The 22,125-nt window shown below is 41.6% G+C and overlaps 1 protein-coding gene and 1 long non-coding RNA gene across 4 annotated transcripts in view; one reads left to right on the top strand and one right to left on the bottom strand.

Annotated features, from left to right (window-relative positions):
- Window positions 1-21,153, top strand: part of grm8b (glutamate receptor, metabotropic 8b) — a 110,013-nt gene extending 88,860 nt beyond the window's left edge. Inside the window, exons 8-10 of the mRNA XM_023955550.2 lie at window positions 3,426-4,361; window positions 12,021-12,267; window positions 20,709-21,153. Of these exons, the coding sequence (XP_023811318.1) occupies window positions 3,426-4,361; window positions 12,021-12,267; window positions 20,709-20,758 (1,233 nt within the window). The 3' untranslated portion in view covers window positions 20,759-21,153. The remainder of the gene's footprint in view (window positions 1-3,425; window positions 4,362-12,020; window positions 12,268-20,708) is intronic.
- Window positions 3,362-22,105, bottom strand: LOC144992411 (uncharacterized). 3 transcript variants are annotated; one of them, XR_013656330.1, is made up of 3 exons: window positions 22,028-22,105; window positions 3,839-3,958; window positions 3,362-3,495 (listed from the first exon to the last, which is right to left on the bottom strand). It is a non-coding gene; the product is annotated as an uncharacterized LOC144992411 (long non-coding RNA). The 3 variants fall into 3 exon arrangements; XR_013656329.1 differs by lacking the exon at window positions 22,028-22,105 and adding an exon at window positions 21,170-21,311; XR_013656328.1 differs by lacking the exon at window positions 22,028-22,105 and adding an exon at window positions 21,181-21,310.
- Window positions 22,106-22,125: the final 20 nt, after the last annotated feature.

Raw genomic sequence — 22,125 nt, forward strand, 5'->3', positions numbered from 1 at the left:
TTTCTGGAGTCACCATGGAAACACGTGGAGAAAAAAAGAAAGCGCTATACTTCAGTGAGACGGAGTCTGAGATTTTAATGACGGCGTATGAAGATTATACGTCCATCAAAAAAGTAATACGGCTGCAACATAAAAAAAAAAGAGTTTCTGCTTGGAGAAAAACAACAAAGTAAACGCACGAGTTTCTGATCTTGTTTCCATTTTCCTTGTGACGCATATATATATATATATATATATATATATATATATAACTTATCCAAAAATTCATTAAAGAATTTTCCATCATTGTCATTACATTAAGGATGTATAGGAGGGCTATATAAACTCATCATCCTCTCCTTCACTCTCACTCATGGTGCAGAGACGTAACTCGGCAAAACACGGCAAATCACAGTAAAACAGCTAAACAACTAAACACATTCTGTCAAAAACCCACACTTAAACCCAAATCCGTCCAAACAGCCAAAGGGAATGATATCCCAGAATCCCTTGCGGTGCGCTCTAACAGCAGCACCAAAGTTAAACCTACTTAATTGAATTAATTTGAATGAAAGGAAAATAATTGTCTGAAAACTACGTGTTATTTTTAAGGTGACCTAACAAAAAATGATTTATCTTAACTGAAGCAAATAACTAAGTTAGATCTATACTATAAATGTATGACCTTGATTTTGCATTAGGGGGCCATCAGAACTGATAGTGAAGGCAAAATATAATTGACACATGATACAGATATTTTTTAGGCCTTGAAGGCCCCAACGGCCCACTATGAAGGGGCAAATTTCCCATTGCGGAATAAATATAGTATAATAAGAAATGCAAAAAAATATAGAATGAATGTGCCTTAACCAACAAGGTTCTAAATAAATGATTGAGTAAATAAAGTTCTGTTTATTTCCAAAATTGCTTAACCCTTGTGCTATCTTAGATGACCCCACCCTTCCATTGACGTGTTCTCCCTACCATGACAAAGGTGGATAAAGGTGGAAAGATTTCATGTAATCCGCTTGGCCGACAGCATTTTGACCGATGCTCAGTGCATTAGCCACTGTGCTACACTCCTTCACTCATTCTTATCTGAGCTCGCTAAAAACGCACCGCTATCCGCGTTTTCCTGTGACACTGGCAGCAACATGGCACAGAGTTTTGGTTGGGTACCCATCCCAATTAAAAACTAAATAGTACATATCTCATGAGAACGAAACAAGCTGCTCTTCGTTGAGATCTTGTAGTTGTGTGGTGCAGTGTAGAGCTGCCCAAAGAGGCTCAGCAGGCGGTGCTGCCAACCAAATAGAGAACAAGAGTCAGACGCTGAAGGACGCTCATGAATAATTCAATAAATATCATAATGACAGCATTTTGAATCTAGACAAACATTGCCAAATGAAATATCACGATATATCGCCAAATCAGTTTTTTCCTACACCCCTACTGATGCATGACAATCCCTTTCATCGAAACAGGAGTAGCCGGACAATTACCCAATTATCACCTCCCTTCACCACAACATCACCTACAAATCTTAAAGTTGTGTTACACCACTAGATATAAATCACAATTAAACAACAATGAACATGAGCCAATATTTAAACATGTCCGAATGGATATGATCATGATCTGGATCAAAGTGTTTTAGCCAGTCTTACCTTCAACTGCATGTTTAGCAAACTGCAATTTTTTTTTGTTGACAATTTAAACATCCTTTATTGTATACCAAAAAGTAATAACACTGGCAGACAGAAACTGGCACTTTGATTGACAGATTGTCTTCATTGGTTGTCCTGCAATGTGATTGCTTGGATGGTGTTGGATTAAATTAATGCGAACCAAATTTGACTGGATGAAAACATACACAGCAACAGAGAAAACGTGATGTAGTTTATGTCAAAACACTTTTTAATATTTGTATGTTGAGGAAAAGAGCAAGTCTTTTCAAGTAAGAGGGTTTACGTCTAAATCAAGTCACAAGTTACTGCTGTTAAAGTCCAAATTGAATCTAAAATAATCACATTCATGACTGGAGTCTGACTTGAGTCCAAGTCATGGTACTCAAGTCCATATCTCTGACTGTATTTTCTGACTGAAAATATCCCCCACACCATTACACCACCACCAGGAACCTGACCCTTGATACAAGGCAGGATAAATCCATGTTTTCATGTTGTTAACATCAGATTCTGTGTTGCTGACACCAAATTCTGGCCCTGCCATCTGAATGTCAAGGCAAACACTGAGACTCATTAGAGGCAACGTTTTCACATATTCTGTTGTCCAATTTTGGTAAGCCTGTGTGAATTGTAGCCTCAGTTTCCTGTTTTTAAGTGGCAGGAGTGGCATCCAGTGTGGTCTTCTACTGCTGTAGTCCAACTGCATCAAGGCTGGACGTATTGTGTGTTCAGAGATGCTCTTCCGCAGACCTCTGTTGGAACCCGTGATTATTTGAGTTATTGTTGTCTTTCCATCACCTGGAACCGGTCATTGTCCTCTGACCTTTGGCATCAACAAGGCATTTCGGCCCCCACAGAACTGCAGCTCATTGGATATTTCCTCTTTTTCAGACCATTCTCTGTAAACCCTAGGGATGGTTGTGGGTGAAGCTCCCGGGAGATGAGCAGTTTCTAAAAATACTCAGACCAGCCCATCTGGAACCAACAACCAAAGTCACTTCAATCACCTTTCTTCCTTATTCTGATGCTCGGTTTGAACTGCAGCAGGTTGTCTGGACCATGTCTACGTGTCTAAATGCATTGACTTGCTGGCATGTGATTGGTTGAATTAGAAATGTGCGTCAGCGAGCAGTTGTTACGGCTCGTAACCAGAAAGAACCCAGGAGCAATTGAATCCAAGGGTTTGGGAAGCCAAAACTTTTGTGAGTGGGACAAAACAAGGGTTAACTGACAGGACAAAAACAGGACACTCCGACAACAACAACACAAAGACAGAAACCTAAATACCTAACCACACTAATGAATCCAGAAGCTCAAATTTCTTACAATGTGTCCATTATTCATTGATACTTGGGGATAGTAGCCACAGCTCCCCTGGGAGCTCCTCTGGGCAGAATGACAGAGGCGTGGCTGCCAGTTTACCATCACCGGGACATTCATGCACATTCACACACCAGTGGAGCGACACTGGGGGCAGGGAGGGTGAAGTGTCTTGTCCAAGGACACAACAACAGTTGACCGCCGACCCTTCGATCATTGACCTGCTCAACCGCCTGAGCCACTGCCGCCTTTAATAATAATATTAATAATAATAACAATAATAATAGTAATAATACATAAATAATAGTGGTCAGGGCTTTTTTTCTCCCACCCTTTCATTTTTTTCAATGACTGATTCAAAGAAAGGTCATTATGTTGAAGTCTTTCAGGGCTGCTGGAAAGTGTATTTGATCTATCCTGGTTTCTTGTCACCCTCAGATGGAGGCCCTGCAGTGGGATGCAAGTGATTCTTCCCGACCATCTTCAGTGTGTAGCATGCCCTGCAGCCCTGGAGAGAGGAAGAAAGTGGTGAAGGGCATGCCGTGCTGCTGGCACTGCGAGCACTGCGAGGGATACCATTTCCAAGCCAACGAGTTCACCTGCGAGCTCTGCCCTTACGAAAAGAGACCAAACCAAAACCGCACTATGTGCCACCCTATTCCTATCATTAAGATAGAGTGGCATTCACCGTGGGCTGTACTGGCAATCTTAATTTCAGTTCTTGGAATAATTGCTACAACTTTTGTTACTGTCATCTTTGTCCGCTACAACGACACACCTATTGTGCGTGCCTCAGGTCGAGAGATGAGCTATGTTTTACTAACAGGTATCTTTTTGTGTTACATTGTTACCTTTCCTATGATCGCTGCTCCTGATGTTGTGGTCTGCTCCTTCCGACGCATCTTACTGGGCCTTGGCATGTGCTTCAGCTATGCTGCTCTCTTTACCAAGACCAACCGCATCCACCGCATCTTCAGACAAGGAAAGAAAGCTGTCACACCGCCTCGCTTCATCTCACCAGCTTCTCAAGTGGTCATCACCTTCTCACTTATCTCACTTCAGCTGCTGGGTGTCCTTGTGTGGTTTGCTACCAATCCACCACACACCTTTGTGGATTATGGCGAGCAACGAACTCAAAACCCCGAAAATGCGCGCGGTATCCTCAAATGCGACATTTCTGACCTGTCACTGATCTGTTCCTTGGGCTACAGCATCCTTTTAATGGTCACATGCACTGTTTATGCCATCAAGACACGCAGTGTACCAGAAACCTTTAATGAGGCTAAACCTATTGGTTTCACCATGTACACCACATGCATCATCTGGCTTGCTTTTATCCCGATCTTCTTTGGCACTGCACAATCAGAAGAAAGGGTAAGTATATCTATTTGATTAACCTGATAATTCACATAAGTTTTAAAAATGACAGACAAAAACATTCCTTAACATTCATTTTACATCCTGACAATAAAGAGAAATGATGAAAAAATGGGAGCGTATGTGTAAGCCAGTTCTCTCTGTCAACAAGCTTAGTTTTCAGTTGGTGCACACAGTTCACACATGGGTGTAAAAATGTATAGTATACTACACCGCAGATTTTCCTCTGTGCTCACACATTTCCAAATGGTTCCCTCACATCCCTCTACATTGTGGTCAACCTAATACTTTAAGTCTGGTAGATGCATCGCAATCAAACCACGTCATTATGATGTTTGGAGCTGTATTCCTTTAAAACATATTTTACATCACTAACACAATGTCCTCCTATATAGAAAAAGGCAAACAAGTAATTCAGCACCCTGTCATTTTGCTAGTTCTTCCTCTTAAAAATTATGGAGAGGTCTGACATTTTAATCCTTGGTGCATGTCCACAGTGAGATACAACCCCCCCCCCCCCCCAAAAAAAAAAAAAGAATTCTAGAAATCACATGGCAAGATTTACACAGGTCAAACATTTCCTGCAGTTTTTCAGCAGGTTTGCACACACCACAGGTGGGATTTTGGCACATTCTTCTCCACACAGATCTTCTCTAGATCAGTCAGGATTCTGGGCTGTTGGTTAGAAACATGAAGATTGAGCTCCCTCCAAAGATTTTTATTGGGTTGAGGTCTGGTTCGGGTCATTGTCATGTTGGAAAACCCAGCCATGACCCATCTTCGATGCTCGAACTAAGTAAAGAAGGTTGTTTCCTAAAATCTCGTTGTCAGTAACCGTGTGGACACAATATGCAGGACGCAGAAAGCTCAGAATCAAAAGGTTCCTTTTATTTAGGAACTCAACAGGAAATACTCGAAATACTGCCAGATGAGGGTCCTGCAGTACCTTAGCTATTCCTACCATTTGGCTTTTCTGGACTGAGAGGTCTGAGGTCTTTCCAGGTATCTGTTGTAGCCATTCCTCCAGCTTGGGGGTTACTGCCCCGAGTGCTCCAGTTACCACAGGCACCACTGTCACCTTCAGTTTCCATGCTTTCTCCAGTTCTTCTCTGAGTCCCTGGTAATTCTCCAGTTTCTCATGTTCCTTCTTCCTGATGTTCCCATCGCTTGATACTGCCACATCCACCACAACGGCTTTCCTCTGTTCTTTATCCACCATTACAATGTCTGGTTGGTTCGCCATTACCATTCTATCAGTCTGGATCTGGAAGTCCCACAGGGGGCGGCTGTGGGATACAGCGGTAGGGTGGTCGACCCATGATTGTAATATTACAGGTTCGATTCCCGCCTTGCACGCCCATGAGTCGAAGTGTCCTTGGGCAAGACACTGAACCCTGCCTTGCCTCTGGTGGAAGGTTGGCGCCAGTGTTCGGCGGTTGACCCGCCACCAGTGTGTGAATGCGTCTGTGACTGTAAAGTGCTTTGGGCCTTGTAGGTAGAAAAGCGCTACATAAGTATACGCCATTTATCATCTTTGCTCTCTCCTTCTCTACCACCTTCGGAGGTGTTTCCCATTTTGACCTTGGGGTTTCCAGTCCATATTCTGCACACATGTTGTTGTATATTATTCCAGTCACTTGATTGTGGCGCTCCATGTATGCTTTCCCTGCCAGCATCTTACACCCTGCAGTTATGTGCTGGATTGTTTCAGGCGCATCTTGGCACAGCCAACACCTTGGGTATTGTGTAGTGTGGTAGATCTGAGCCTCTATCGCTCTGGTGTTTAGGGCTTGTTCCTGAGCTGCCAGGATGAGTGCTTTAATGCTGTCCTGTGGTCAGCCCTTTTTAGCTATTGGTAGGACTTCGTGATATCAGCCACTTCAGTTATGGTCCGGTGGTACATCCCATGCAGGGTTTGTCCACCAATGAGGATCTGTCCTCCAGCGCTGTATCCTCTGCTCTCCATTGCCTGAGACATTCACTGAGCACACTGTCAGATGAGGCCTTGAGCTTGATGTATTAATGCATCTTGGATGTTTCATCGTGGATGGTGGCTTCTACGCTCACTAGTCCTTGGCCTCCTTCCTTGCGGCTAGCATACAGTCTCAGGGTGCTGGATTTTGGATGGAACCGTCCATGCATGGTGAGGAGCTTTCGTGTTTTAACATCCGTGGTTTGTTTATCTTTCTTTGGCCATCTTATTATTCCTGCAGGGTATCTGATAACTGGTAGTGCATAGCTGTTTATTGCCCAGGTCTTATTTTTGCAATGAGCTGGCTTCTCAGGACTTGCCTTACTTGTTGGAGGTATTTAGCTGTTGCAGCTTTCCTTGTTGCCTGCTCCAGGTTGCCATTTGCCTGTGAAATTCCAAGGTACTTGTAACTGTCTTCAATTTCTTCTATTGTTCTTACTGGGAGTGAGACCCCTCCTGTGTGGACTACCTTGCCTCTCTTTGTCACCATCCGGCTACATTTCTCAAGCCCGAATGACATCGCAATGTCAGTACTGTAGATCCTGGTGGTGTGGATAGGGGACTCAATGTCATGCAGGCTCTTAGCATATAGCTTGATGTCATCCATGTAGAGGAGGTGGCTGATGGTGGCCCCATTTCTGAATCTGTATTTTTTGGCTGAGGGAGTTCAGACCTATGCAGTACAGTAGTAGGGACATAGCGTCAACTAGGTATATCCCACATTTGATAGAAACCTGTGCAAGTAGCTTGCCATTGCAATGATGCCTGACATGAGCTTCCATGTTGTGGAGAGAACGATTATTGGATGTTAGTTTGATGGCGCTGCACCCTTTGAGGGATCCTACTGGATCAGGATTGTTCGCCCTTCTGTTAGCCAGCTCTTAGCAGCTGGTTCATTTGTGCTGCCAGGCGCTTGTGGAGTGCGGTGAGTTTCTTTAGCCAGTAGGCTTGTATCATGTCACGGCCTGGTGCTGTCCAGTTTTTCATACCTGAGACTCTTTCTTGGATGTCTCTGTGATGGTTACTGGATTCTGTTCAGGGACGTTGCTGTGTTCTTTGCTCAGAGAGACCAGGCACTGGGCATTGTTGTTATCTGCTGTCTCCCGTATACTTTTCCAGTACTGTTCAGTTTCGAGCCTTGGTCAATCTGCTCTGCTGTTGTATGTGGCATAGCCTCCTCTTTGACCTGGTGTTCTGGCACTTATGGAGTTGCATTTGTGTTGGACCGCTTAAATCTCAAGTTGTAATAGGAGGTGCCAATTGGATGTTGGAACATTGAGCTACTAGTTGCTTGGCAGTTAGCATTGATTGTGGGTGTTGAGGCAAAGATTCACTCCACATTCTGTGCATGTATCCTCTCAGACCTATTTTGGACGTCTGAGCCTGAAACTGAGCATGACGTGTTTCATTGTCTCTCATGGATTATGATGGCGTAACATATATGTGTATGTGTGTGTATATTTAGTCAGCCACCAATTGTGCAAATTCTCCCATATAAAAAGGTGAGAAAAGTCTGTAATTTTATTGTAAATATACCTCAACTATGAGACGCAAATTAAGAGAAAAAAAACAGAAATCACATTGTCTTGTTTTTAAAGAATTTATTTGTAAACTATGGTGGAAAAACAAAAAACAAAAGTTTTACTAAATACTTTGTTAGTCAAAAGTTTTATGTAAGTCTATACAAGGTTTTTACAAATTGTTGCTGGTATTATGGCCCATTCCTCCATGCGGATCTCCTCTAGAGCAGTGATGTTTTGGGGCTGCTGGTAGGTTACATGGACTTTCAACTCCCTCCAAAGATTTTCTTTGAGGTAGGGATTTAGAGACTTGCTAGGCCACTCCATGGCCTTGAAATGCTTCTTACGAAGCCTCTCCTTCATTACCCGAACAGTTTGTTTGGGATTGTTGTCATGCTGAACGACCCAGCTATGTCTCATCTTCAATGCCCTTGCTTCTGGATCATCCAAATGCTCTCTAGCAAACTTTAGACGGGCCTGCACATGGACTGGCTTTAGCAAGGGGACATATCTGGTACTGCAGGGTTTGAGTTCCTTGCGCCATAGTGTGTTACTGATGGAACCCTTTGTTTCTTTGGTCCCAGTTCTCAGCAGGTCATTCACTAGGTCCCCCGTGTGATTCTGAGATTTTTGCTCACCGTTCTTGTGATCATTCTGACACCACGGAGTGAGATCTTGTGGGGAGCCTCTGATGGAGGGAGATTATGAGTGGTTTTGTATGTCCTGCATTTCTTAAAAATTGCACCCACCGTTGATTTCTTAACACCAAGCTGCTTACCTGTTGCAGATTCAGTCTTCCCAGCCTGGTGCAGGTCAACAATTTGGTTTCTGGTGTCTTTAGACAGCTCTTTGGTCTCCATAGTGGAGTTTGGAGTGTGACTGTTTGAGGTTGTGGACTGATGTCTTTGATATAGATCAGTGTTTTTCAACCTTTTTTGAGCCAATGCACACTTTATCCTTGACAAAAATCCCGTGGAACACCAGCGTCCAAAAAATTAAAAAAGGAGAAACTCTATTGTCCTTTTTAGTCTGTTAGTTTGATGTACAGTACCTCCATGATCTCACATGCATTTTTGTGATAATTGTGGCAGAAAAGCTGGAAGTTGCACCTGTTTTTTCTTAAAGATGTAATAAAAGTTAAGTTAGTTTTCAGTAAAAATTTTCAACTAAATTATTTGACATTTTACCCTGGAAGTTGTTTTCCCCTTCAGTTTATTAACATGCAATTCTATGTAACCATAAAAAAAAAAAAAACTATATTCTGTCTAAATAGTGATTTATTTTTTAAATGTTGGTGCAAAGGCAACTGTAATTTTTGAACAATATCATCACAAAATGTTTAATAAATTTTACACAAAAAGACTAACATTATATTTACGTTTTCTGTAGCTACACAAAAAGTGAAAATGTTGAAGTTTTATTAGTTTTTCTTTTGTCTTAATCAAAAATGAAGTCTTTGAAAACTTTAACAAATATGTTTTATTTGTTTTTAGATGATTAAATTATTTTAATTTAGTTTAATTGTGTCTGTTGGCCACTTGACCTCAATCCTGTTTCTTAAATGTTGTTGTTACTTCTTCTTAAGTTTAACATATAAAATAATCCAGACGTTATTAGAAAAGTGTTTCAGTTAGAAAGACGACTTGGACCAAACTCTGGGATGTTTGGCTGTTAATAAACACAAACCTTGAAGGAGAACTAAACTGTTGACCTCTAATTTTATCAAGAAAATTTAAAAACTGGTTGATGTGTGTTCGTTGTGGTTTCAAGACGTTTAAGAGGGGAGACTCATTGTGCTGAGATGCTGTCACTTTAACCCTATGCATCATGGGAGATGTAGTGCGAAACTCTCTTCTCTGAGCTCCATTGTTTTGTTCACTTGTTCCACGGTCTGACACCGGATTCTGTGGAAAGCTACACCGCTAAAGACGAGCTTTAGCTGGTATTTTTGTTAGAACTGAGAGACTTTAGGAGCAGAATCGGAACAAGGAAGTGAAGACTTTAACCACTTCTGGTTGGTCAGACTGATGACGTGTGATTAAGCCTCCAAGAATGATTGTTGGAGACAGTTAAAGGGGCGGGACTTTTCCGCAAACAGAGCTGAAGCTGCGGCTAAATCACGGTACCGTCATTCTAATCAAAGTGTCTTCAATAGAATCAAATAAAAACAAATAAAAAAGTATTTTACGATCTTTGGTTGAACACAGGGCTGACATCCTGGAGATGGTAAAAGTTTTTAGATCAGTGAATGGGTAATTTCCCATGACACACCTGACCTTCTCCCGCGGCACACTACACATTGGTTGAAAAACACTGATATAGATAACCAGTTCAAACAGGTGCCATTAATACAGGTAACCAGAGGAGGACAGAGGATCATCTTACAGAAGAAGTTGCTTGTCTGTGAGAGCCAGAAAACTTGCTTCTTAGTAGGTGACTGAATACCTATTTTCCACCATAATTTACAAATAAATTCTTTAAAATCAGACAATGTAAGGTAAACCACCAAGGATCAGACTGAAAACTATTCAGAAATCTAAAGACAGAGGAGGACTGAGCTTACCTAGCGTTCAGGATTACTACTGCGCAAATAGATTATTTTTTGCAAAAAATAGCTTAAACCTGGTCTTTTAGACGAATCCTGGATTCTCATAGATCAGTGATAACCTAGATATTTCTAATTGGCCTTTTTTCGGTTCCAAAATTAAGCATCACAAGTGCTTCAGAAGTTTAAACATCAGCTCATCTCTAAAAGCCTGGTGGGACTTTCCAAAAAAAAAATAACTCCACAATATTTCTATGCAAACTCATACCCATTTGGAACAACAATGACATATTACTCAACGAAGACATAATTCACTTTACTTCATGGAAGAACAAAGGGATCCAACAGTTTCATCATATTATTCAGAAAAGATTGTTTATACCTCTCCCAACACTATCCTCAATTCATTGGATTAGCAAAAACAAATTTCTAGGATACCAGCAACTCAAATTAATAAGAAGTACTAAATACTGCTTGACCCAAATAGACCTAGAACTCCCTCCTACAGTAATGCAATTCACAGACCCTAACAACCCAAAGCTCACTTCCAAAATTTACAAATTGGTATCTAATACAAATGACACAATTTACCTGCCCATGGCAAAATGGGAGTCTGAGGGAGCTATCATTGTATTCTAGTGATCAATTCTGGCTATGGATCTGTCTGAATGCTTTTAACCCTTGTGCTTTACTAGGAATTTTAACATTGGGAGTTGGGTCATCTAGACCCACTAGACAGTGCTCTGAACCTTTTTTCTTCAATGATTTGTGATCTTCACTGGTGTCCATGGATTACATGAAATCCTCTCCACCTTTATCCACCTTTGTCATGGTAGGGAGAAAACGTCAATGCAAGGGTGGGGTCATCAAGGGTTAATATGACCAACTGTCCTAATCTTCCATTTATTCAGTACAAGATTTGAAATTTTGAAAGATATGGTTTATTTCAAGCAATCAAAGCAAGAATAATAGACAAAGCAATGCAATCAGCAGTTATACATTCATACAAAGATGTATCCAACTTAGGATAATTAGACATTAAATCAAAGATTGTTTTGAAGGTAATGAATGAAAGTGAATTTTCACAATCCCACCCCTGTTCAACTGTACCATTTTCATTACATGATTTATCATAATCCAGTTCATAACTTTTTATCAGATATCTGTGCCTTAACAGCACAGTTTCAGGTCATTAAGAATCCTTAAGAATTAATAAATCACATGTCAAAGATGAAGTACTTAATAATTATGTAAAATAGACATAACCTTCAAATCAGCCTTTGGGGTTAGTAAATGTATCCTTATGAGTGAACCTAATATTTTTACTTATTAAAACAGCAACTCCTCTTTGTTTGGAGTTATAGCTAACCATGTACAAGAAGGGGAATTGTGAGCAGCACAGGAGATAATCAGCTGATTTAAATAAGTGGGTTTCCTGTAGTAAAACAATATGTACTTTCAGATCACTCAGGTGGGTTAAAACTTTCAGCCTCTGTGCCGCAGAACTCAGTCCACTCCTAACATACCAACATTGATGTTAGGAGTGGAATTTCCCATAGACTGCTCCCTCTCACTGCCCCCCTTCTCCTTCAGTTTTTTGTTTTTCTTTTCATGTGCAGATGTACATCCAGACAGCAACATTGACCATCTCCCTTGGTCTCAGCGCTTCTGTTTCTTTGGGAATGCTCTATATGCCTAAAGTCTACACCATTATCTTCCACCCTGAGCAAAATGTTCCAAAACGCAAGCGCAGCTTTAAGGCCATCGTCACTGCTGCCACCTTGACCACCAAACTATCGCATCTGGCAGCAGAGCGGCCCAACGGTGAAATGAAGACAGAACAGAGCCTGGGGATGAAGCCCAGTGGTGAGTTACTGTAAAGTTATACAATCTGGCTTTTGACAGCTGTTTTGGGTTTCACTGCTTGCTTGCATTCCAGCTTGAAGCACAGAGTGTTTACGGCAGGGGTGCTCATTACATCGATCACGATCGACTGGTCGATCTTCAAGCACATGAGGGTAGATCGCAGGCCACCAAAGATAAATAAACAAAAAAATTAAAAAAGACTTTGTTTTCTTTCCTTATCTATTTATTTATTTCGGTCAAGGGAAGGAGGGAGGGTGTTAGGAAGGGTAGATGGGAGGGCTGGCTGGGTTGGAGTTGCTCCCGATGATATTGTACCAGAGCTCATGTGGAATGAATGGATGCTTCGAAACCCACAATCAAGGCTAACTGCCAAACAACTGGCAGCCCAATGCTCGAACATCCACCAACGGCAACTCCTATCACAAGTTGAGATTGAAGTGGTATAGTACAAATACACAACCCCTGTTCATTGCCTGGATACACAGCCCCAACAACCACAGATACGCTGAGCGAGGCAGCAACTGACCTGAAAGACATGATCATGTCTAGAATGAACAACAGGCAACCCCGACGCCAGCTACAACAGTTAAATGATGTACCTCCTGAAAGTCCTCTGGAAACTGTGAATTGAGGGCAATTCCTACCACAACAATCACATAAACCAATGAACTGGTTTACACTTCAGCAGCAGTGATCCTTGAGATGCTTGGCTATAAGAGCAACCATGGGAGAAAACAATACCCACCATGGAATCAACGGTTAGAGGCCAAAATCAAGGCAACTCGGAAGGATGTGAGGAAGCTGACAGAGGCTCAAAGAGGTACAATGAGAAAGCAAATACCAAAGAGATACAGCCAGATGCCCATGCCGGAAGCACTGGAAACTGCCAAACAAAGGCTCTTAGCCTTGAGCAGCCGCCTAAAGAGGTACACAAGAGACAATGAAGCCAGACGGATAAACAGGCTGTTCGCAACTCAACCTGTGAAAGTGTAAGCTCAGTGGCAGGGTCAAAACAAAATGAACAGTACTGGAAAAGTATATGGGAGAAAGAGACAGCACATAACAGCAATGCCCAGTGGCTGGTCTCTCTGAGAAAAGAACATAGCAACCTCCCTGAACAGAATCCAGTAACCATTACAGTGGCAGACATTCAAGAAAGAGTCTCAGGTATGAAGAACTGGACAGCACTGGGCCCTGACATGATACATGCCTGCTGGCTAAAGAAAGTCACCGCACTCCACGAGCGCCTGGCAGCACAAATGAACCAGCTGCTAAGAGATGGGACTCACCCTAAATACTTAACGGAAAGGCGAACAATCCTGATACAGAAGGATCCCTCAAAGGGTGAAGTCCCATTCATCTACTGCCCTAACCTGTCTCTCCACATCATGGAAGCTCATGTCAGGCATCACTGCCACCAAGATAAATAGGCACACGGATCAATTTATGAGTAACACACAGAAGGGCATTGGTAGAGACTCCAGAGGAGCCAAATGCCAACTCCTGGTTGACAGAACAGTCGCTCAAGACTGCAGCTCACGGCACACCAACCTGTTCACAGCCTGGATTGATTACAAGAAAGCCTATGACTCAATGCCACACACATGGATCACTGAATGCTTGGAGCTGTACAACATCAACAGGACTCTAAGAGCCTCCATAGGAAACTCAATGAAGCTGTGGAAAACCACCCTTGAAGCCAATAGCAAGCCACTTGCACAAGTGTCCATCAAATGAGGATATACCAAGGTGATGCTCTGTCCCCACTGCTGTTCTGCATAGGTCGGAACCCCCTCAGCCAAATAATCACCAAGACTGGCTATGGATACCGACTCAGAAATGGGGCCACCATCAGTCACCTCCTATACATGGATGACATCAAGCTATATGCTAAGAGCGAGCGTGACATTGACTCCCTGATCCACACCACCAGGATCTACAGTACTGACATTGGGATGTTATTCGGGCTTGAGAAATGCAGCCGGATTGTGACAAAGAGAGGCAAGGTAATCCACACAGGAGGGGTCTCACTCCCAGAAGGAACAATAGCAGACATTGAAGACAGTTACAAGTACCTTGGAATTCTGCAGGCAAATGGCAACCTGGAGCAGGCAACAAGGAAAGCTCCAACAGCTAAATATCTCCAACGAGTAAGGCAAGTCCTGAGAAGCCAGCTCAATGGCAAAAACAAGACCCGGGCAATAAACAGCTATGAACTGCCAGTTATCAGATACCCTGCAGGAATAATAAGATGGCCAAAGAAAGAGAAACAGACCACGGATGTTAAAACACGAAAGCTCCTTACCATGCATGGACGGTTCCATCCCAAATCCAGCACCCTGAGACTGTATGCTAGCCGCATGGAAGGAGGCCAAGGACAAGTGAGCGTAGAAGCCACTATCCAGGATGAAACATCCAAGATGCATGAATACATCAAGCTCAACTGACAGTGTGCTCAGTGAATGTCTCAGGCAATGGAGAGCAGAGGATACAGTGCTGGAGGACAGATCCTCCAGTATTTTCATGACTATGAAAATTGTAGATTCACACTAAAGGGATCAAAACTGTGAATTAACACATGTGGAAGTATATACATAACAACAAAGTGTGAAACAGCTAAAAATATGTCATATTGTAGGTTCTTCATAGTAGCCACCTTTTGATTTGATTACTGCTTTGCACACTCTTGGCATTCTCTTGATGAGCTTCCAGAGGTAGTCACCTGAAATGTTTTTCACTTCACAGGTGTGCCCTGTCAGCTTTAATAAGTGTGATTTCTTGCCTTATAAATAGGGTTGGGACCATCAGTTGTGCAGAAGTCAGGTGGATACACAGCTAGTAGTCCTACTGAATAGACTGTTAGAATTTGTATTATGGCAAGAAAAAAGCAGCTAAGTACAGAAAAACGAGTGGCCATCATTACTTTAAAAAATGAAGGTCAGTCAGTCCGAAAAATTTGGAAAACTGTGAAAGTGTCCCCAAGTGCAGTCACAAAAACCATCAAGCGCTACAAAGAAACTGACTCACATGCGGACCGCCCCAGGAAAGGAAGACCAAGAGTCACCTCTGCTGTGGAGGATAAGTCATCCGAGTCACCAGCCTCAGAAATGGCAGGTTAACAGCAGCTCAGATTAGAGAGCAGGTCAATGGCACACAGAGTTCTAGCAGCAGACACATCTCTACAACAACTGTTCAAAGGAGACTGTGTGAATCAGGCCTTCATGGTAGAATATCTGCTAGGAAACCACTGCTAAAGAAAGGCAACAAGCAGAAGAGACTTGTTCGGGCTAAAGAACACAAAGAATGGACATCAGACCAGTAGAAATCTGTGCTTTGGTCTGATGAGTCCAAATTGGAGATTTTTGGTTCCAACCACCGTGTCTTTGTGCGACGCAGAAAAGGTGAACGGATGGACTCTACATGCCTGGTTCCCACCGTGAAGCATGGAGGAGGAGGTGTGATGGTGTGGGGGTGCTTTGCTGGTGACACTGTTGGGGATTTATTCCAAATTGAAGACATACTGAACCAGCATGGCTACCACAGCATCTTCCAGCAGCATGCTATTCCATCCGGTTTGCGTTGGACCATCATTTATTTTTCAACCGGACAATGACCCCAAACACACTTCCAGGCTGTTTAAGGGCTATTTGACCAAGAAGGAAAGTGATGGGGGGCTGCGCCAGATGACATGGCCTCCACAGTCACCGGACCTGAAGCCAATCCAGATGGTTTGGGGTGAGCTGGACCACAGAATGAAGGAAAAAGGGCCAACAAGTGCTAAGCATCTCTGGGAAGACTGTTGGAAGACCATTTCAGGTGACTACCTCTTGAGGTTCATCAAGAGAATGCCAAGAGTGTGCAAAGCAGTAATCAAAAGGTGGCTTCTATGAAGAACCTACAATATGACGTGTTTTCAGTTGTTTCACACTTTTTTGTTATGTATATAATTCCACATGTGTTAATTCACAGTTTTGATCCCTTTAGTGTGGAGGATAATACTGGAGGATCTCCAACTGTACTTTTACTAATTCTAGGAACCACAAGCAGTCCTGCATTTTGGGAGTGAAGTGTTCTGTTTGGGTGGTAAGGGACTATGAGGTCTTTAATATAGGACGGGGCTATACCATGAAAGGCCTTATAGGTTAACAGGAGGATTTTGAACTTGATTCTAGAATCAACTTAGCGCCAGTGAAGTGAAACTAACACAGGAGTGATGTGATCTCTTTTGATAGTTACTGCTAACAATCTAGCAGCTGCATTCTGAACAAGCTGGAGACTTCTTAAAGAACTAGGACACGCTGCTAACAAAGAGTTACAGTAATCCAGTCTAGATGTAATAAATGAATGGATGAGTTTTTCAGTATCACTTTTGGAAAGTATATTTTTGATCTTAGCTATATTCTGTAGTTGAAAAAAGGCAGTTTTCAAAAGCCTGAGATATATGAGCCTAAAATGATCAATCCTGGTCAAATAAAACCCCAAGGTTTCTATCTGTGGAATTGGGGGCTATACTTACACCATCCAGGGAGACTATCTGAGCAGACAGAGCATCTTTGAGGTTTGTAGGACCGAGTATAATGACCTCAGTTTTTTCTGGGGTCAGGAGGAGGTAATTAATTGTCATCCAGGTCTTGATGTCTCTGATGCAGGCATTCAGTTTCTCTATATTGTCATTTTCTTCAGGTTTAGTAGATAAATACAACTGTGTATCATCTGCATAACAGTGAAAATCAATGCTGTATTTCCTAATTATATTTCCTAAGAGAAGCATGTAGATCATAAACAGGATGGGTCCCAAAACTGAGCCCTGTGGGACTCTGTAGTTAACTCGAATGCAAAGAGAGGACTGTCCATTTACATTAACAAACTGGTACCTGTCGGATAAATAGGATTTAAACCACTGGAGGGCAGATCCTCTGATCCCTATGTCCTGCTCTAATCTTTGGAGTAAAATACTGTGGTCGATAGTGTCAAAGGCTGCACTGAGGTCCAACAGGACCAGAAAAGAAAGTAGTCCCTTTTCTGAGGCCAACAACAAGTCATTAGAGACTCTAACTAGTGCAGTTTCCGTGCTGTGGTGAGGTCTAAACCCCGACTGAAAATCTTCAAAGTGGCTGTTGTCCTGTAGCTGGCGGTAAAGCTGCTTAACTACAACTCTTTCTAGGATTTTTGAAATAAAGGGGAGGTTTGATATTGGTCAATAGTTGGCCAAGTTGCTAGTAAATAAACTGGGCTTTTTTCAGAAGAGGTTTAACAACTGCATCACTTTCACCGTTGTCCTGTCATTCACAATGTCACCGTCAACGCCACCTGCCGCTGCATGCATGTGTCACTAGTTCGCTTGACTCCAAGCACAAAGCAATGAGTTATCTGCTGCTGCCACCTACTGGTATAGAAGAGTACTGAAGCGTAATGATTGTTCTGCCAGGCGCTAAACTGCACAGGCACAAAAATTGATAATTTCCCACGGCATTTGAAAAACACTGTCCTCGACAGTATGGGATCATCAACACGGATATTAAAATCCCCTAATATTATAATTTGATCAGAATCTAAGATAGTAGTCGATAGGAAGCCTGGAAACTTAGTTAAAAATTCTGGGAACTGCTTGACTTTCCCTGCATGGGTTTTGGGTTTCTAACCTGTAGTCACTGTAATTTAGCATGTAATCCAAATGAAAAAGTGGTGGTGAGATTAACCCTTGTGCTATCTTAGATGACCCCACCCTTACATTGACGTGTTCTCCCTACCATGACAAAAGTGGATAAAGGTGGAAAGATTTCATGTAATCCATGGACACCAGTGAAGATCACAAATCATTGAAGAGAAAAGGTTCAGAGCACTGTCTAGTGGGTCTAGATGACCCAACTCCCAATGTTAAAGTGCCTAGGATAGCACAAGGGTTAAGTTAAGGAAGTTTGTCAATTCTGCAGCTAAATGAGACAATTCCTGGATGGTTTCTATGTGCAGTATAATAATAAAAAAAAGAAAGTAAAAAATAAGGAGGGGCTGCATATCATTTCTTAAATGATAAAAACGTGACCTACAGCAGTGAGCTCCGTCTGCAGGTGGTCTGGAGCGTCATCAGGGCACACAGAGAAATTGTCCACTCCTCGCAATAAAAATGTGGGACTTGCCTCTGCTTTCATCGCAGGCTAATGAAAAACACTCAATCTCCGCTCCTTTTGCCTCCAATTGTCTGCTAATGTCGGATGAAATGTCTTCAATTCTCTGGACCACAGTGTTCCAGGCAAACATGAGCAAACTCCTGCTTCTTCTCAGGACAAATGTTCTTCACCATTTTATTTATGCAGTCTTTAATAAATTCACCATCTGTGAACAAAATGTGCAGTTCTTTGCTACTGATTGATCGATTGATTGATGTCAATAGAATAAAACCCGTTACACAGATTTATCAAACTCATTACAGAAATGATGAAATGCATAGATAAAAAAAAACCAGAAAAAAAACAAAGACCGGTAAGTCACATTTGCTTAATTAAATGTAGTGATCCTTAACTAAAGTCAAGTAGATCTGGATTTATTGCTTGGGAAGAAGCGAGTTTATATAATTCCACCCCTGTACTGAGTTAATTAATTTTATAGTTTTACATAGTTTTTGTGATCTGGTTCTGATCAGGTAGATTCTTTTCAAGTTACAAAATCCATTGCCCTTTAATGATTAACTATCTTCAGAAAACATTCATTCATGATTTCAGTAAACAGTAACGGTAATTGATTTGTAATAACTTCATACCATGTAATCCTTATAGGTTAGCAGGAGGATTTTTAAATAAATTCTACAGAGTCCAACTAGTGCACTTTCAGTGATGTTATTCAAAATATATACATTTAAAATATGAACCCTCTGAGGTCCTCCGGTGCTGGCCTCTTAGTTGTTCCTAAGGTGAGGACCAAAACTTATGGTGAGGCTTCATTCGGCCATTATGGTCTTCGCCTGTGGAACAGCCTGACGGAGAACCTCAGGGCCGCAGAGACTGTAGAGGTTTTCAAGAAGAGGCTCAAGACCCACCTTTTTAATTTAGCTTTTAGTTGATTTTAACTGCTAATTTATTCTATTAGTTTTAGTATTGGCTATTTTATTTATTTAATTTCATTTCATGCATCTTTTTTCTCAATTTTATGTTTTTATATACATCTTGTATCTTTAGTTTTAGTATCTTATCAGGATTTTAGCCCCAGTATTTCTTGTGGGGATCTTTTCTGCCAGGGCTTGCCGGCTTGCTCTGTGGTTTTTGCCACGGTTGTTGCCCTTGCTGGGGCAGCTAGAGTCTAATTTTGCAGCTTCACGGCTGTGAAGTGGACCCAGTGTTGTCCCAGTCTGGGTGGGCGCTGTGGCGATGCTCCCATGGCCAAGCTGGCTCCTGGTATGAAAGGGATTCCCAAATACTGTTTCCTCAAAGCAGAGCCAAGTCTTACTTGTTTATTTATTTATATAATTTAATTTTTTTTACAGTTACGTATAGTCATTATTCATTGTACGTGGGGGTCATGGGTCATATGTTTTAACGGAGGGGAGTGGGAAAGGTGAAGGGTGGGTTGGGTTTCTACTGTAATATTGTGAGTTTTCTGTTTTTAATGTGAAAGCGCTTTGAGCTGCAAACTGCATGAAAAGCGCTATTTTATAAATAAAGTTTGATTTGACTTGATTTGATTTGGTGAAAGTTTGACTGAAAGTCTTCAAAGTGGCTATTGTCCTGTAGGTGGCGGTAAAGCTGCTTAACTACAACTCTTTCTAGGATTTTTAAATAAAGGGGTGGTTTGTTATTGGTCTATAGTTGGCCAGGAAGCGACTTCTGGTAAACGGACCTGCAGCTTTGTGGACCATAAAGGTCAGAGGTCCTTAGGTACTGGTCATGGTTGGAGTTAGTCACTGGCGGGGCTCCACTCATGGGTCTGGAACAAACTCTGACAGAAGTTCTGTGTCTTGATCCAAGTCTGCTAATGACACTTTGAGGCTCACCAAGTTCACGTTCCATATCTGATGGCCTACTACCAACCTGAAGGCACACTATGGCCAGCTGATGCTGCTCGTCCGTTAAGCAATGCTGTATGTTCGTGGCTGTTTGAATGATGAACTTGGAACGACTTACTGTCAAATACACTGCACACAGACGATTTGGTGGAAAACCCACAGTGAGGTGTGTCTATCACCTCAGTACAATTGCTTCCATATCACAAAAATCTGTGAATTGAAACAAACACTGTGTTTATGACATCCAATGAGTTTTTCACAATATCCCTAATTTATTGTGAATAGTGTACATATTATTTTAATTTTCATATATCCAGTAAAAAGACAAATATATGGCAACCATTCTAACTTAATGCATTAAATAGTAAGAATAGTGGTTTGACCTGTGAATTGTTCATCTTGATGTATCTCTCATGCTCTTTTTTTTTGCTTCTTTTTCTTTTAGTGTCCCCACAAAAAACCACCTACGTCAGCTACAACAACCAAGCCGTGTGAGGAAGACAATCCTAAACTTTTAGAAACCAGACTTCCATTGGAGTCAAGTGGATCCCAACACCTAACAAGAAAAGTAGAAGTTCTCAGGACTTTGAAACATTTTGAGTATTATGAAAGACCGAGAACTAAAGCCCTCTCGTGCATATTGCGTTTAATGCTTAAAGGCAGTCAAAAAATCAATATTAAAGCAAACAAACAAAAAAAGATCTCCAAAATTGAAAGTTCTTGGGATCAGCCATATTTTAGGTGTATCAGTTGTTTTGGTTTTTCTTGTATGGTTGTTGTGAAATGTTTTTTTCACGTCATCTGTTAAGAGATATCTTAAAGCTATGGTTCAATTGAAGCATGCCTTTTTATACAATTAACTTATTTGAAATAAAGGAATGTTTGGCTAATCTGTGTTTTACTGACCAGCCTCTCACCCCATCTCATGACAGCGGAAGCCGCTCCAATCCGTGTGTCGATCTCACAGAGAGCTCTGTCACGCTCCAATCTTTCCTCACTCGTGAACGGACCCCAAACTCACAGAGCACCCTTCACATGAAATCACGCAGGACGCAGTCAAACGCCTTCTACAAATCCACAAAACACATTTCGACTGGATGAAGGAACTGCCACACACCCTCCAGCACCCTAAAGAGGGCGTAGAGCTGGTCCACAGTTTCTGACTGCAACACAATGCTGCAGAGACGTGTCAGCCAAGACACTCCCACAGACAAGTGTTTGGGGGTAATGACTGAAAGTAATGAATTACTGTAATTTAATTATTTTTGTCAGTAACAGAGTAACGTAAGGAATTACAGTTAACATTTTTGTAATTAAATTACTAGACTACAGAAACCCCTCATTACTTCATGACTCACATCTTGTGGCACTGAAACAAATAGTCACCTATTTGTCCCTTGGTTAAGTGAAACAGAACGGATACTAATTAAAAAAACAGAGTTACTGATGCATGTGTGCACACATGAGATCTGTGAATAAAGTTAAAACATTTTAATGTCAGTTTATTCACATTCAACACAACAAAATAAAAGAATAAAAGTTTAAGACCATTAAAATAAAATGTTCATCTCAGCTTGTCCTGAGCAGACTTTTTTTTGTCTTGCCATGGATGCAAGTGTCGTAAACCTAACATTCCAAACGAGCCTGCAGTGAATCCTTCAGTTCAGGACATGAAGGTAGTGCGTGTTAGAGGATGCAGAAGACAGGGTTTAGAAGGAGGAAGCTGAATCGCCAGAAAAAGAATGAATAAATGTTTATTCCTACCTTATTTTTTCTGTTTTATTTTATATTATTTATATATAGTATTGATGTACAACATATTTGAATAATATTGTACTGAAACTGACGTTTACAATAAAGTT

The sequence above is a fragment of the Oryzias latipes genome, chromosome 6 (genome assembly GCF_053564925.1).
Source record: "Oryzias latipes strain Hd-rR chromosome 6, Olatipes_Hd-rR_3.1".
NCBI lineage: Eukaryota > Metazoa > Chordata > Actinopteri > Beloniformes > Adrianichthyidae > Oryzias > Oryzias latipes.